The sequence below is a fragment of the Panulirus ornatus genome, chromosome 23 (assembly GCF_036320965.1).
Source record: "Panulirus ornatus isolate Po-2019 chromosome 23, ASM3632096v1, whole genome shotgun sequence".
In the NCBI taxonomy this organism is placed as follows: Eukaryota; Metazoa; Arthropoda; class Malacostraca; order Decapoda; family Palinuridae; genus Panulirus; species Panulirus ornatus.
In genome coordinates, this window is record NC_092246.1 from 7171889 (window position 1) to 7189424 (window position 17536).

Below are 17536 nucleotides of genomic sequence, written 5' to 3' on the forward strand. Positions count from 1 at the left end.
AAAAACCAAGAGCACGGTCTTCTTCAAACCGGCAAAATCACAGTCTGTAAGAAGATTCAATGAAAATATACTATTATAGGTCCAGCTTATCCATGAGAAAATTGTATTTGAATGGTATAATCCGCCATAACATGTAATAGACGCCAGTACCTCTAGCGAATTTAAAATCAGACTCGATAAGTAATTGTTACATATGGGTAAACATTAAGATGAGCATATAAAAGCCATTTAACGTTTTAATGAGTGTAAATGGATTTAAAGAAATCCACTTTGTCGAGTAAGCATCAAAATATGGGTTACTTTTCCATTTATGTTTAATTCTACACTCTAATTAGCATAAATGCTGACTTTATGTATTAATGGATCTTTTCCTGAATTAAGGTGATGTTTTATTTTACCATTAGATTATAAGATTCGTAAAATAAATACGTCTGTAGTGTTCGGCGGGAAAAGAAATTTCTTTTAACCCCTTAGACTCGTAGTCACTGTAAATAAACACTAAAAATGGCGGACAAGGAACCAAAACAGTCTGAAGTTCACAAAATAGATGTTGACTCCTCTGGTGCCGATAAGGAGAATGATCCTTTATTGGTGTCCGATAATGAGAAGAAGAGAGATGAAAGGGAGGAAGGGAAGAGTGAGGGCGATGACATCAAATTAAACATAGGAGAGCAATATATGGTTCGACGCGCTGATGACACATGGCGTAAGCTATTACAAGCTTTTCCATACATACAATTTAGCTCAGGGAGGGAGTCCCTGATGACACTAGACATCAGAACAGTGTTTCAGGCATACATTAATCTGAGACGAATCATTGATAGGAAGCTAAAATGTCTGGTGGAGGTTGTTTGTACTACTGAGACTCCGTAACTCGGACTAGTAAGAAATTGCTGTTTAATGCCTTTAGAAAGTTTTTCCTTTCCATACTTCGCCATTTCACTAATCCTTTCGTTGGGTGACAATATTAGGGGAACAGAAATGATAATTGCAACGTAAAGAACCTTTGGACCCCTTGTATGTAGAAGACGTGAACTGGTTAAGTGGCGTGATCAGGTGCATTACATTTCTCTATTAAGAATGATTGAGGAGGCCTATAATGGTTTAAGTAAATGTGGGTTAAAGTAAGGGAAAAAGAAAAAACACGAGAAATCAGTAGATCCTCAGAGAATCACCTATTTTCGTGTAGAAGTTAAGGTCTTTCTGTAGTTTGGATTAGTTGATAAAAGTTCATTGTAAAGGTGTGACCTAGTTATGTATCACTTGTTACCTTTGGATATTATATTATTTTTTCTTTAATATATGTGTAGTGTATGTAAGTGCAGAGCATGATTCGTCGCATTTAGCAAATCTAAGGTGATAGTAGTGAGGGTTATGTATATCAGGGAAAAATGCATTTAGCAAATTAAAGGTGATAGTAGTGGGGGTTATGTATATCAAGGAAAAATGTGAGGTTAATTAATGTTAAAGTATGTATTACACCAGTAAAATTTCAGCAGAACGTATGAAAACCTCACCAAAGCTCATCCAGTAGTCAAGACGATAGTAGAAATATATTACCATTAAGTGTTTAGGGGTGACGTTGAATTGAGAAAACCTTAGGTAAATGGCATGAATTAGATACCTGAGAGTGCACATGACAGTGGATTCAGAAATGGAAGCCGTGGTGAATTCCATCAGTCCTGAGACACCTCAACTTGGGCCATATATACATTGAAAATCCTGACTAACCAATTATGAAAACTGTCAGCCCCTTTCATGAGAAGCTCAGTTTTACCAATCCACTCCTGCTGCTTTCCTACACTGTATTTAATTAAGGCTTTCACCACTTTATCAGATTTCAAACCATTTGTCATTACTTTCTTCACATGCTACCTCGTTCCAAATATCCACATTTGCCACCTTATTGTCTAACTTTCAAGTGTCCTTCAGAATATTCACTTCATCTCTCTTTCACCATTTCTTTTCTTGTTACAACTTTCCATCTGCCTTTTTTTTTTTTTTTTTTTTTTTTTTTTTACTAAAGATCCCATTTTTTCTCATGTTCTCACTCCACCCCTTACAAAAACATTTTTTTATTTTTGATGAAGTTTGATGATATTCTCACCCTGTCTTATATGTTTTTTTTTTTAAGCTTTTGCACTTTTCTTTTGACCACATTGCTCTCTCCTTTACCTCAACCAAATTAATTGCAAAGTAACTTTCTTGTCCCATCACACCCTTTTCTTGTATGCTCTCATCCCTGCTCTTGAATAACATACTTTGTTTGCACACGTAAGCATTGCTTCTCTTGATACCTTTCATTTCTCTCCCATCACTTGTTTTCTGTACTCTCACCCTATGCCAGTCTTTATTTAATTTTTTTTTGGTATCTCTGCTCTGTTTAAGAAGAGTTAGCAATCTCCAAATCATAATCAGGTTGAAATACAAAAGTAAGTTTCTAGTAGATAAAATCAATTATTTTTTTAGAGGCAGCTGAGATCATCCAGAGACGATACAATGATGTGGAGATGCAAGATGAATATTATGTGCATTATGATGGCCTTAATCGCCGACTTGATGAATGGGTCACCAAGGAGAGGTAGGCTTATTATTTTATGAAGTGCAGTAATCATGGTCAAGGTGTCTTGAGTTACACATTTTATTTACATCATATTTGTCTTAGTTGTAGAACTTATGATGCCTTGTAGCAGGTCAAAGCTGGTTTAGAGAAGTCTAATAATTTACCTTTGGCTGTCTCAGTAGATGAGGGATTTTTGGAAGGGTGTCAAGAGAGGAAATTTGGGTTAAAGCTAATATGAGCAGGATAGTTTTTTGTAAGTGAAGGAAGTTTTGTTGTGAAATTCATTTTATTGAAGAGAGGTTTGAAGCGTAGTTTAGAATTTCAAGAGTGTGCGAGGCTGAAATATCTGAAAGGTTAAGAGATGAGCAAGTACTAGTAATGTTAGGATGAAAGCATAAATGTAAACTTGTAGGTGTGATGAGTTCTCTTGGAATGTATTAGAATGATGGCATCTAAATATATAGGTTTGAGATTAATATCCACTGTAGTTGAAGATGGAAGGATGGAGTGAAAAAGATTTTGAGTGATTGGGGCCTAAACATGCAATAGGATTAACAGCATGCAAGGGATAGAGTGAATTGGAATGATATGGTACATGGGGGTTGACATGATGTCAGTGGACTGAACCAGGACATGTGAAGTGGCTGGGGGAAATTGTGGAAAGGTCTGTGAGGCCTTGTGGATAGGGGGCTGTGGTTTTGGTGCATTGAACAAAACAGTTAGAGAATGATGTGTGTGAATGCGGCCTTTCTTTATCAGTTCCTGGTGCTACCTCACACCTCACTAATGTTGGAAATGGCAATCAAGGATGAAAAGAATTTAGATATATACACTTCTTTTTCTTCTTATATGTTTGCCATTTCCATGTTAGCTAGGAAGCATGAGGAACAGATTAAAAAATGGCCTCTTTCACTCACATCCACTCTCTAGCTGGCATGCACAGTGCACCTAAACCAGGGCCTGAACCAGGTACCCATATATCGACCAGCCCCATGGAAAAGATGAACAGCTGAGTAGGTTGTAGGCTGACTACCATACTTGGAATATGAATTCAGGCTGGGCCTGTCTGTGAAATCATAGCCAGTAATGCTAGCCATTAGACCTTGAAAGTGGCTTTATTCCGTTCTTCCTGTAGAGCCTTTAGTTTTATTCTGTATTCAAGCAAGCTTGGAGGATAAGCTTTGGAGCATATGTACCCTCAGCTTTAATGAACTCAGAAAAGAATTCCCCTAAACCTAGGATCCATTTTTCCGAGGATGTTTGTTTTGCTTCATTTGATTTTGTATAATACTTCAGAATTGACTTGTCAGAGTTATATCAGCGTGGAGACAAGACACTAACCGGTAATGATCTACTCAATGACCAAACAGCTGGCAGAAAGATTACAAGAAATCAGAAACGGAAGCATGATGAAATCAATCATGTACAAAAGGTAAGTAAATTGAGCCAAGTATTTTCATATGAATGATTTTTATACCTCATTTCCATTTCAACCTTAGTGAAGTAGCATCAGAAACAGATGTACTGTGGCCTTATTCACACACATCATTCCAGTTCACTCTGTTCCTTGCATGCCTTTCACCCTCCTGTATGTTCAGGCCCTGATCACTCATAATCTTTTTCTCTCCATCCTTCCCCCTCCAATTTGGTCTCCTGGTTCTTCTTGTTCCCTCCACCTCTGATGCCTACATCCTCTTTATCAACCTTTCCTCACTCATTCTCCCCATATGTCCAAATCATTTCAACATGCCCTTTTCTGCTCTTTCAACCACACTCTTTTTATTAGCACACATCTTTCTTACCCTTTCATTACTTACTTAATCAAACCACCTCACACCACATCTTTGTCCTCAAACATTTAATTTCCAACACATCCACCCTCCGTACAAATCTATCTTTATCCCATGCCTCACAACCATATAATATTGTTAGAACTACTAATCCTTCAAACATACCCATTTTTGCTCTCCAAGATAACGTTCTCTCTTTCCACCTTTCCACATGTTCTTCACTGCATCATTTTTACAAATTGCTTTGAGGTCAGTAACCCTTATGTTTTTCTAACCAAACATTGCTTTTTCAGACATATGCTGATATGGATCCAACTACTGCTGCATTGGAGAAAGAACATGAAGCCATTACAAAAGTCAAGTATATTGATAGGGTACAGATTGGCCGATTCGAGATTGACACCTGGTACTTTAGTCCTTACCCAGAAGAATATGGCAAAGTCCCTAAGTTGTACATCTGTCAGTATTGCCTTAAATATATGAGACTGGAGAAAACATATAGATATCACCTGGTAAGCTACTGCTCTTTTGCTGTAGGAAAGGATATAGGAAAAGCAATCCTCTTGTCTTTTAGTTCACTGATTATTTGCATCATTTACTTGAATAATATACTGAGACTGGTGTCAGGGATGAGTGTGATTTATTTACTCTTATGCTTGCTGTAAGGGTTGCAGAGTAACAAGTTAACCCCAGTGAATTGGGTATCTCTGTCCTTTGCTGGTCTTTGTAATTATGATTAGGGATCCTGGCGTAGCAGAATTTCCCACAAGAGTAGATATTCTTGTATGCAGTTGAACCACCTTGCATGAATGGGAATGTTAATTAAGAGAAGATGATGTTTGCTTTTTTGTACTGCTCAACAGCTTTTTCAGGATGAAATAGAATAGACCTTTATCTCATTGATTAATCACTTCAGACTGAGAAATTTCTCTTAAAGTTCTAGTGATATTTTTAAGCTGTCATCTGAGTGTAAACTCAGTTTGCATTCTAAAGCCCTAAGGGATGCTTAGGGTGATGTCAATAAGCCTCCGTCATTTCTGGCTTGGGTTATCCTTCCTGGAATAGTGACCTTAGGATTCTTTTGATTTAGGGTGTCTTGGCCATTTAGATGTGGCTGAATGTGAATTTCAAGGTGCTGGACTCTTGCACAAGGATTGTGAAAATTGGATCAGGATGAAACTGCTCTGTAGTGGAGCTGCAAATTGCACATGGAAGCATGGAAAAGTGATCTGGCTTCTGATAACTAACTGAAGGCTGTGTTATTTTCACTGTATAAAAAAGAGTAGTTGGAAGAATTACAATACTGTATGAATGCTACAGTCTCTGAGAAAGAAGTATGCTGATTACTGTTTAGAATAAGGCTTTCATGCATCAGGTTTTATTTGTGGAACAAATCCCATTACTTGCTTATGATTGGGACAGCATGCGTTGGGCAGCATGGTATGGTCTTAAAAGTCTGATGACATGATTTGCCACCTCATTGCCCTGTGGTATTGAGTATACCCCTGCATTTTCAGGTCCCGATCACTTAAAAAAGAATTATTTTTGGTCCATCCTTCCATCTTTAATTTGATCTCCCCTTTCTCCTTGCTCCCACCTCTTCTGACACATATATCCTCTGTAAATCTTTCTTTACATTCACTCCTTATGTCCAAACCGTTTCAGCACACCCTCTTCAGTTCTCTCTGCCACACTATTACCACACCTTTGTCACCCTACCCTGCTAAACCTAGTAACTGTGCTTTTACTCACATTTGCTCTTAACTTCCTCCTTTTGCATGCTGTTTCAAGCTCAGTCACCAACTTCTCCAGTTTCTCACTTTAATCTTATACCATTGCTGTATCATCACCAAACAACAGCTACTGACTCATTTCCCAGCCCTTCTCATCCCTTACAGACTGCACATATGCCCCTCTCTCCAAGACTCTCACAATTACATCCCTTATTACCAGGTTTGTACAAAAACAAATTAAACTTTCATGGCGATATCACATACCAATGCTACAGACTGACCTTAACTTGGAATCACTCACTCCCCTCTTCCTTTTTGGACACATGCTCTACACCCTTGATAAAAACTCAATGCTTCAAGCAGTTATCCCACCACCCATATATTTTTAAGACCTTCCACAAGGTATCTCTATCACCCTAACTTATGTTTTCTCAGAGCCGTAAATGCCACATACAAATCCATCGTTTTCTCTTAATATTTCTCACACATTTCTGAAACCACACTGTTCCTCTCCTATCTGATGCCTGTACATATCTTCACCCGCTCAGTCATAGCTCTCCCGTAAAACTTACTGGGTACATTCAATAAACCTATACCTCTGTAGTTTGAACACTCATCTCTATCCCCCTTACCTTTGTGGGGACACTATACATGCATTCCGCTAATCCTTAGGCACCTTACTGTGATCCATACATACATTGTAAATCATAAATTACCAATGAACAGCACAGTCATCCCCTTTCTTGATAAATTCAGCTGCAATACCATTCACTTCAGCTGCCTTGCCACATATCTTTCATAAGGCTTTCATCACCTCTTCTCTCTTCACCATGCCTCTCCATGACTCTCTTACTTTGCGTACCATCCCAATCCAAACCACCCATCTTCAAACGCATTTAGAAATTGTTCAAAATAATTACTCCATCTCCTCCTCCACTTTATTGCTGTGTGTTTCCACTTCCCTCTTTGTCACCTTCACTGATGTTCCCATTTGTTCTCTTGTTTTTGCACATTATTAACCTCCTTCCAAAACATCTTATTCTCCCTAAAGTTTACTGATACTTGCTCTTCCTAACTCTCAGTTGCCCTCTTTTTCAACCCCAGCCCTTCTTCTTAACCTTCTGCTGCTTTGTTTTATACATGTCTCAGTCACTTGTGGTTCCTCCCTGTAAGTACTGCCTGAATGCCTCTCTTTTCTCTTTCACTTGCAACCTTTTGATCTCATCACTCACTACCCTTTCTAATCTGCCCACCTCCCACCTTTTGCACGCAATGTGCATCTCTCACACATGCCAGTACTGCTTCCCTAAATACCTACCATTTCTCATCCTTTCCCTTAGCTTCATATGCCTTCACCTTTTGCCATTCTGCACTCAATCTCTCCTGGTATTTCTTCTCACAAGTTTCTTTTCCAGGCTCAGTTATTCTCTTCAGTCTCTTCCCACCGATAATGTTTTGTCTTTCCTAAAAACCTCTACAAGTCTTTACCCTTGCCTCCTTAAGTTAATTATCATATCCCACCAGCTGCCCCTCTCAGCACATTCACAGCCAAAAGTCTCTTTTACATGCATATCAATTAATTTGTAATCCAGTAATGCCTGTTGACCATCTCTCTTACTCAAATATGTATATGTGTGTATGTTTCTCGTTTAAAACCAGGTATTCCTAATCACCTGTCATTTTTCTGCACACAACTCCAAAAGCTGTTTTATTCACTTTACTGAATATGCTAAGTCCCCCAGTTATACCTTCAATTGCCACGTTACTTACCTTTGGATTTGAGTTGCACATCACAAATACCTGGTCTCTTGCATCAAAACTGATACTCACTCAGCTGCTTCCAGAACACATGCCTTTCATGATCGTTCTTTTCATGGCCAGGTGCATAAGCTCTAATGATTATCTGTTTCTCGCCATCCACTTTCATCTTTACTCACACCAGCCTAGATCTAGCTCATTTCTGTGTCACACACTCCCACAACTTCTGCTTTGGCAGTAGTGCTATTCATATTAGGGTGAAATAATTCCTCTGATGGGAAGAATTATATGATATATCCGGTGCTGCATTTCATAACTGTTAAATGTGATGTTCTGGTGATTATAGTCCATAAGTTTGTTAACCTGAGAGAATTCAAGGGAGGTGAATTACTGTGAAGAGAGGTTATGGAATTTAATGCTTTAGTATTATGATCATAGAAGGTAGATACTGAATATATGATCATTAGTGGATTGGTCAGGGGAACTTATTAGATGTAGGGTATTACAGATTTATTGAAAATCAGGGAGAAAGATATATCTGGATTCGGTTTTCTTGGAATGTGTATATTCATTTCCTAGCAAGGATGCTTATTTTTCCCAGATTTGTTTAGAGCAACTTAATATGAATGATTCGCCTAATTTTTTGTTGTAAACAATTTGCCTTTTCCCATAGAGTGAGTGCACATGGAGACAACCACCTGGCAGGGACATTTATCGCAAAGGAACACTAAGTATCTATGAAGTGGATGGTGCTGATCACAAGATTTACTGCCAGAACTTATGTCTTTTAGCCAAATTGTTTCTTGACCACAAGACTTTGTATTTTGATGTTGAACCATTCTTATTTTATATCCTTTGTGAGGTGGACAAACAAGGTGCTCATTTAGTTGGCTATTTCTCAAAGGTAAGAATTAAAATGTAGAGGGAATGATATATTTATTTTTTCTTGGCCCTTGATATAATTGTATATTGTTATTGGTTTGACACAAAAGCTTTTATGGGAACAGTATATTGTTAGCATGATATTTGATTTTTTGTAATATTTTTTGTTTTATATAAATGCCATTCTAAAGATTATTCAGCATATTTTTATCTAGATTTTCAAGCCACAGGATTTATTGATATCCAAACTGGCAGATTTTTTAATTGCTTTGACCAGAGTAGGTCTTAATTGTTATTATAGATACAACTATAATCCTTATGGTGTTCCTTTTTACTCATAAATTGTAATTCTACCAGTATGCAAGGCATGATTGTGACCTGTCACCTTGCAAATATTATATTTCTTTGGATGCAGTGTTCTGTGCATTTAATCATGTTCGTCTCAGGCAGCTACAGCATATTGTGTAAAAGAAAATGTACAAGATTTTTAAAAATAATAGTTTAGTGCTCTATTTTTTTTTCCTTTTTGAAGATTGGTCTTGTAATTCAAATTGTTCACTGCTTTCTCAGGAAAAAGAGTCTCCAGATGGCAACAATGTTGCATGTATTATGACGCTGCCACCATTCCAAAGAAAAGGATATGGGAAACTCCTCATAGCCTTCAGGTAAAATAGTAGAATGGATATTCATATTGCCATTACAGATTTTGGTATCATTTACTGTTCTTGTAACATTTATGCCAGAATTCAGCCTGAACAAATGTAATGAGAATGGGACAGAGTGAAAGAAGGCCACATCCACACACATTTAGACACCCCAATCTGACCCTTTGAGGAGGATGAGCACTCCCCGCGTGACTCCTTTTTCTGTTTCTCCTTTTAGAAAGTTAAAATACAAGGAGGGGAGGGTGTCCAGCCCCCCACTTCCCTCCCCTTTAGTTGCGTTCTACGACATCTGGGGAATGCGTGGGAAGCATTCTTTCTCCCCTATCCCCAGGGATAGGCAAGAAAGAATAACATATGATGTTATCATCAGATTATAGGGTGTTTGATATTGTAGTATCACATATTACGTCCATATTGCATGTAAAGGTTGATTCAAGAATGTTATATCTTATAGTTGGTTTTGTTATTTGTTGGATACAGGAGGACTTCTTGTATAGTTTGAAGAACTATCTTTTTTGTTTGTTGGAGCTGCATGAGCTGCATCAGGTGTCATTATTTTATGCTACGATGTTATTTCTTGTATATCATCATTTAATGTGTGGCAGGTTGCAGTCTCCTAAGGCAATTATATTTGGAACTTGGTTTTTAAGGTGGTAGAGACATGATTTCATGTTTCTTATTTGTTCTGTAAATTCAATAGGCTTTGCATCAGGTGGTCTGCACAGTACTGCAGTGATCAGATATAGGTTTTCAGTCTTGACAAGTACTTTTCTACAGTGTATGAAGAGCTCAGTTGTTATAATTGTATCAACTATTTATGATGCAGCTCACCTACAATGACCTAGTTCTGTTGCATCTGTGCAGGTTGTAAGTTGGGACTACACATCACTGTTCATATTGTCTTTTGTGTGTGTTTCAGTGAAGACTGCAAGTACTGCACTTGTTTAGCAAGCCTTTTATAAGTGGGATTTTATTTGTTTAATGTGATTTCAGTCCCTGTATGTTAGCATGTATGAAGGATGTTACATGGCTTGTCTCTGTGTTGTTTTAGGGAGTTAATATTCTGTTTTGCTGAATTTTGGCAAAGAGCTTTCAATTCCCTCGCCATTCTGAAGAGGGAAGCCAATGCCATTTCCTCCTCTGGTGGTTCTTTGCCTCAGTTTGGTCCTGTGTGTGGCATTAAAAAAGTGTGTATTTTGATGGGCACCAGGGATATGTCGCATTGTCTTTGCGATGTGATGGTTCTCACAGTACTCACTGAAGCAGCGCTACATCACCAGTGATTATTTGAACAACTGCTGGTGGTAGAATCTGCATCATTCCCAGTACCAGCATTTAACTTTCTTCAGCCAGTTCAGACATTTTCTGCAGTGTTCAGATGTACATTTCCCCCAGTACAAGATGCCAGTCTTGCCACACATGCAGTTTCCCTCTGCACAGTATCTACAGACTTTGTCTATCCCCTGTATTTGTCGCTCATTTACTGTGATGTATCTCATCCTCTCCGTGTCTGTGGCCAGGCCTGAGAGTTTCATGGCTTCTGTATTTTCTCTGTAGCTCCCTCCATACCTGAGTCAGTGTCAAGATCCCTTTCTCCACTCGTATCTGTGCTAGAAATTTCTTAGCCTCAGCTTTCTCCCTCTCCTTTCATACTTGAGTCAGAATCCCTGTCTCTCTCTGTAAAACATGTCTGTACTTTTCAGTTCCTGCCTTCTACTTACTCATTTTCTTTCTATACCTAGATCAGCTTTTGAGTCACTTTCTGTGCTTGTGGCTGTAGTTGAAGTATCCTGACTTGTGCCCTCAACATGAATTTCCACATTGGACTCTCCCTCTGTGATAGGGTCTGCTAGGTTTAGATCTTCATCTGGGCCTATGATGGAAGTGATGTGCAACTTTTACCACTTGATGTAGAGTGAGAGGGTAGTGCCTCTAAAAACTTTTCCTTATCCATCTCAGATTCCCATTTAATATTCCCAAAAGCGGTAAGAATATATGTGGCTGCAGTACATAACCAACTTCAATAACTTATTCTCACAGATTCTTTCACCCTCATCAAACATAGCATTAACAAACCATGTGCTCCCTAAAATATCTCGAGATGTAGTAAACAACTGTCCTCCCTTCTGAATGGTAAATACTACCCCACCAGATATACACCCACCTGAAATCACTCCTAATCTGTATGTCTTACACTTTTTTGTCAGTTCCCTAAATATCATGCAACTCTGTAACATTACAAATGCTGATTCATCATATCACATGATGCAACTGAAGGGTGCTTGCAGACACATCACATAATTATTGTTAATCCAGTGTTTGTGAATTCCCTGAATGAGAGGTATTTCATATGATCCACCCTCAAAGTACTGCATATACCAGTGAACTGATATGTGCCTTAGATATAGGCGTCATATTTGGTACTTCAGTAAAAGAGATATTTGTTTTCGTATTGATTTATTAATTAGTTTTAGAATCTTGTCCTTTCATCTTTTCCATCATTTGGAGAAGCATTTCTTGCTTCAAACTTCTCATCATGTAACTAAATCTTATCGCACAGAAAACGCTGAAGCTAATGAAGTAATATTCTCTAGATTGCATCCAGTTACTTCTATTTAGAAAACCTTATATCTTTATTGTTTTGAATGTTTCACAAATGATAATGATTTCACGTTTGGTCCGCTTAAGATTAGCCAGAAGTTTGCAATGATAAAGAAATAGAATTAGGGCTTTAGTCATAAGTTGAGCATGTCATTAACGTTTTCCAGATTCATTTTTTATGTTTTCTTTTTCATTTTCCAGTTATGAATTAAGTAAGTTAGAAGGAGTTGTAGGGAGCCCAGAGAAACCGTTGTCAGATCTGGGAAAGCTGTCCTACAGATCTTACTGGACTTGGGTACTGCTAGAGATTCTCAGAGACTTTAAGGGCACTCTTTCCATCAAAGACCTCAGGTTTGTTAAGATATTTTGAAGTTTTGATAACTGATGTGTACTGCTGATGCTGCTGATTTCATAGGATAACTGATTTGAAAGCTGATGCATTTGTAGGTTCCATGTTTTTTGCATGTTTGAAAAGATGCAGATATATTAGTTCTGATACATATTTAGAGAGATGTGTGGAAATAAAAAGAGCGTGGTTGAGAGAGCAGAAGAGGGTGTTTTGAAATGGTTTGGGCACATGGAGAGAATGAGTGAGGAAAGATTGACCAAGAGGATATATGTGTCGGAGGTGGAGGGAACGAGGAGAAGAGGGAGACCAAATTGGAGGTGGAAAGATGGAGTGAAAAAGATTTTGTGTGATCGGGGCCTGAACATGCAGGAGGGTGAAAGGAGGGCAAGGAATAGAGTGAATTGGAGTGATGTGGTATACCGGGGTTGACGTGCTGTCAGTGGATTGAATCAAGGCATGTGAAGCGTCTGGGGTAAACCATGGAAAGCTGTGTAGGTATGTATATTTGCGTGTGTGGACGTATGTATATACATGTGTATGGGGGTGGGTTGGGCCATTTCTTTCGTCTGTTTCCTTGCGCTACCTCGCAAACGTGGGAGACAGCAACAAAGCAAAAAAAAAAAAAAAAAAACATATTTAGAGTAAAAAGATTAACTTTCATTGTATGGTCATTACTTATTCAGAGAGCTGTGTATGAAGTGGAGGCCAAGGGAAACCTGTTGAAAATATATTTATAATGGTGGTATTGACATAAGAGTTAGAGATGATGCATGAAGAACAAAGTGGTTAATTGATTCTTTTTGTTCTGGAATGCTTTGAATGAGGCAATCATTTTTATCTGCCTGGTCATTGAAGAGTTCATTGTAAACCTAAGTCATCCAGTTGAGTCTTTTAATAGACTTGGAATTGTAGATGCAGGAAATTGTATGTACTGCTTACAATTTCAGGTAGAAGCTTTGCTATTTTTTCAACTTATTATACATGGAATCAGACAATCCAAAACATTTACCACCGTAATGAAAAGGGATGTACATTATAGGTTAGTAAGATATTATTTTTTTCAGTGTTAGCTCAAAATTGTTGTGTTGAATCTGTAACACTGATATGATTTTGTATCCTTTGTGTGCCATGTGGGATCATTAGCAATATTTTAGAATCCAGTCATTAATATACGATTTTGTAGTAAAGTTATTGACATTTTCGAAAAAAATAGACCAACATACACACATACTTATATATGATATCAAATGTAGGTTTGGTTTTGGTATGTAGAAGTGTAAATACATACAGATTAAGAGAATGTATTTTCATTCGACTTAAAAGATTATGATCAAACTTATTTTGAGAGTTTTAGTGAAATGTGTGTTTAGTTATTATGGATGCATTTAAACAGTTTTTTGAAATGTAAAATCATGGAGGTATTCTATAGTTCTGTCGGAGTGCACATATAAAAAGGCATTTTTTTTTATATAGTGAGAAGTATCATGATTTATAGAATACTTTATTTTACTGTTCAAATTTTACAAGTTCTGGGAGGATTCTCTCTCTTAGTCACAAGTTTAAGCTCATTTGCTTGAGAGAAAGAAAAATTAAAAGGTATTTTTGATATCCAGTATTAATAGTATAACCCTTTACAACTTTTCAGTCAAATGACGAGCATTACACAGCAAGACATTATTTCTACGCTTCAGAATATCAACTTAGTCAAGTACTGGAAAGGCCAACATGTAATATGTGTAACACCAAAGCTGGTTGAGGAATATATTAACTCGGCTCAATTTAAGCGGCCTAGGCTAACAGTTGACTCATCTCTGCTGAGGTAAGTCTTGATACACGTACTGCATTTGGATTTAAGTACCATTGAAAACCCTTAATGTTGTAATTCCTTTTTATAGTGATGCTTTGTTTTATGGGCTACAGCATTGAAAAGGTTAGGAGACTAGATTATTTTTACTCCACCAACTCATGATGCATGTGCGTAAATTTTGAGTTAATTGTATGTTTTATGATATGGAATCTCAAGGCAAGGAGTGCAGTGCTTGGTCGGATTTCAAGTGGTAAGTCAAAAGACAAGCATAAGAACTGAAAAAGAGGGCAAATGAGAGTTGGATTGAGAGAGTATCTCTGGACTTTAAAGAGAATATGAAAATGTTTACATAGAAGTAAATAGCATGAGACCAAGAGAAATGGGAAAAAAAGTGTAGAGGAACAGATGGAAAAGTGGTTTCACTTAACATTGAAAAGAGGTGGAGATATTAATTTGAATGGCTGTTGAATATATTAGATGATAGGATGAGAGATTTGTGTTTGGAAGAGTTAGCATGGAAAGTAAGAGAATTATGGTGAATGGTGGAGTTAGAAGAGAGGAGGTAGTGAAAATCATGCACAGAGATGAAGTGTAACAAAGCTGCAGAAGTGGATGGGATTGCAATTGAGTTTCTAAAGAAAAGGTTGACAGTGTTGTTGATAGTCAGGCTCTTCAACATATGTATGGTCCAAGATGAGGTGCCTGTGCACTGACAGTACATGTATATGGCCTTACATAAAGACAGTTGGGGTGGAAATAAATGCTTGAATTACAAAGGTACTGTTCTGTTGGATTTACATGGTAGGGTGTATGGGAGAGTGGTGATTGAGAGGATGGTGACATGGGGAAGAATAGTGTGGTTTCAGGAGGAGAGGTAGAAAATGTGTGGACCAATATTTGTTTTGAAGATTTTTTTTGTGGCAAATAATTGGACAAAAAGAATGAATTGCATGTGGCATGTATGGATCTTGAGTAAGTATGTGATGGGATTGACAGAAGGGCCTTGTGAATGATGCAAAAACTGTTTAGGTTGAATGGAAAGTTAATGAAATAGAGATGGAATGAGGAATTTTTACCAGGAAAGTAAGACATGTTTTTAGGAAGGAAGGAGAGTGAGTTGTTCTTGATGAAGTTGGGTATTAGTTAAGAATGTGTGATCTCACCTATGCTTAATTAAGATGTTTGTGGACAGGGTGATGTGGAAGGTGAATGCAAGGGTCTTACAAGAGTGAGGGGCAGGTCTGTGCTGTCCTGGGGATTGGCAGGATTGGGCAAGGGAGGTGAATCAATTGCAGGTTACAGTCAACATGGCTTTGGTGGTGACTCCAGAGGGAAACTGCAGAAGCTAGTGACAGATTTTGGGAGAATGTGTAAAGAGAGAAAGTTGAAGGTTAGATGCCCAATTGTTTATTCTAACATTTTTCTCTAATCTATTATCATTAGGCTTAATCACAATTGTAGCTGTACTTGCTCTCCCAGTGGTAGAATTGTGAGAATTATCAGTGTAGATGCACTGGGCTATGTTGTTTTTCATCTGGAGTTCTGCATATGTTCAAAAGCACTGGTTTTAGCCAAGTGCTGAAGGTGAAGATGTAATTGATTAGATTCTTAGCTTTATGCTAGAGAATAGCTCGCATGGCCTTTTAAGGTAACCATTGTGGATGAGATTAGCAAGATGGATCAGTGGCACTTGACAAACAGTGTGGTTTAGCTTTGCAGTACAGATGCTCCCTGACTTATGACCTATGCAACTTACTACCATCTGTACATACATCCAGAGAAAATGTAAATGAAAAAATATTAGGTAAATATGAAAATTATGCTTAGTCGTAGATCCTCCAGTCTTAACAGCTGCAAGTGTGTGATAGTGAATGTCAGATGATCCTGGCATTATGTACATCACAGCATCTCTCAATTCTCGCTCTCAGTTTCCATTGAGGAAGTGAAGTAATTCAAGTGAATCTAACAAGTTTTTGTACTGGATTAAACCATATTAGTATTGAACCCCAAAGAAGATGATGGGCAAGAGGAAAAACTCATCACGTGGTGATAGATCTGGCAAGAAACCGAGGAAGATGCTTGATTTAGAATTAAAAGTGAAGATAATGACCCATTATGAAGAAGGAAAGAAGTTAATGTGATTGCACGTGATCAAGAGTTGTCCCATTCAATAGTCCACAATTTTACAGGACAAAGAAAAGGTATGTGAAGTAGTGAAAAGGTTGGAAATTATGAAGTGTGTGATGATAACAAAGCAATGACAAGGGCCCATTCACAAATGGAAAAGTTGTTGATGCAGTGGATGGAAGATCAAGTTCAAAAACGTATACCACTAAGTTTACTAACAATTCAGGCGAAGGCTAGAAGTCTTTTTGAGACTTTGAATGAGCGAGTGGGACAGGATTACATTGAGAACTTCACAGCAAGTCATGGTTGTTTCAGTAGATTGAAAAGGAGATATAGCTTGCACAATTTTCGAGTCACAGGTGAAGGAGCAAGTGCTAACATGGAGCTGTAGAAGAGTTCATTGAAAGTTTTGATTAATCAATCCATTAACTAAAAAATCTTAAAGATAAAAAGAAATACAGAATCATATTATAAAGCTGGTTAAGGAAAAACAAGATAATCATGATAGAAAGAAATTGAGTAGGGTAAAAGAATTCTACATGCCATGCTGACATACGTCTGACTTACGTCCATTTTGAGATCTGAGCGATCGGACAGAATGGAACTTGGACATGTGTTGGGGAGCATTTGTATATCTTTGACCTGCCTTATATGACTTTGGGTATGTTACCTCGAAAAGAGGATGGTCTGGAGTGGTAGGCAAGTCATTATAAGGGGTAGTTTTTTTTTATCAGATGTTCAAAGGGCTCTGTACACCATAGGTGAGTTTTGTAGTTTTGAAGTTTGAAGGGCCACTGTTTTTTTTTTTTTTTATCCACCAGGAGATTAGTTGGGGCTCCAATAATTTTATATGCTAGATGAGGTTGGGTTTGTACTCTGACCTAACTTAATCTAACAAAACTTAGATTTTTTTAAAGCTGAGATGGCAGAGCAACTGAAGCCCTACTTGAGGTCATCTCATGAACACTATATATACCCTATCCTGAACCAGGTGCCCATTTATATCGACTAGCCCCTAGGGATGGATGAAGTTGACTGTGGACCAACTGTTGCATATATACAGTAAAATTTTTCTTCCTTCCCCTCTTTCCATTTTGAATTTTTTTTCTTGAATCTGACAGTAACAGATGCCTGTGATCAGTGAATAAATGGTTGGGCTTTGGTCTGCTCCACCATGTAATTTCTGCACTGTGATGTCATGGGCCTGTGCATGATTCTGTGTGCCATTTAATCATTGTGAACGAGTATCCACCAACCTCAA

At 37.8% G+C, this 17536-nt stretch overlaps 1 protein-coding gene across 2 annotated transcripts in view; it reads left to right on the forward strand.

The window, feature by feature from the left end:
• The first annotated feature begins 497 nt into the window (after positions 1 to 497).
• LOC139756761 (histone acetyltransferase KAT8-like) overlaps positions 498 to 17536 on the forward strand; it is a 37561-nt gene continuing 20522 nt past the window's right edge. For both annotated transcript variants that reach the window (XM_071676527.1, XM_071676528.1), the window contains exons 1-8: positions 498 to 706; positions 2470 to 2581; positions 3860 to 3995; positions 4647 to 4865; positions 8518 to 8748; positions 9297 to 9391; positions 12194 to 12343; positions 13987 to 14160. In XM_071676527.1, the coding sequence (XP_071532628.1) occupies positions 505 to 706; positions 2470 to 2581; positions 3860 to 3995; positions 4647 to 4865; positions 8518 to 8748; positions 9297 to 9391; positions 12194 to 12343; positions 13987 to 14160 (1319 nt within the window). In that variant the 5' untranslated portion in view covers positions 498 to 504. The remainder of the gene's footprint in view (positions 707 to 2469; positions 2582 to 3859; positions 3996 to 4646; positions 4866 to 8517; positions 8749 to 9296; positions 9392 to 12193; positions 12344 to 13986; positions 14161 to 17536) is intronic.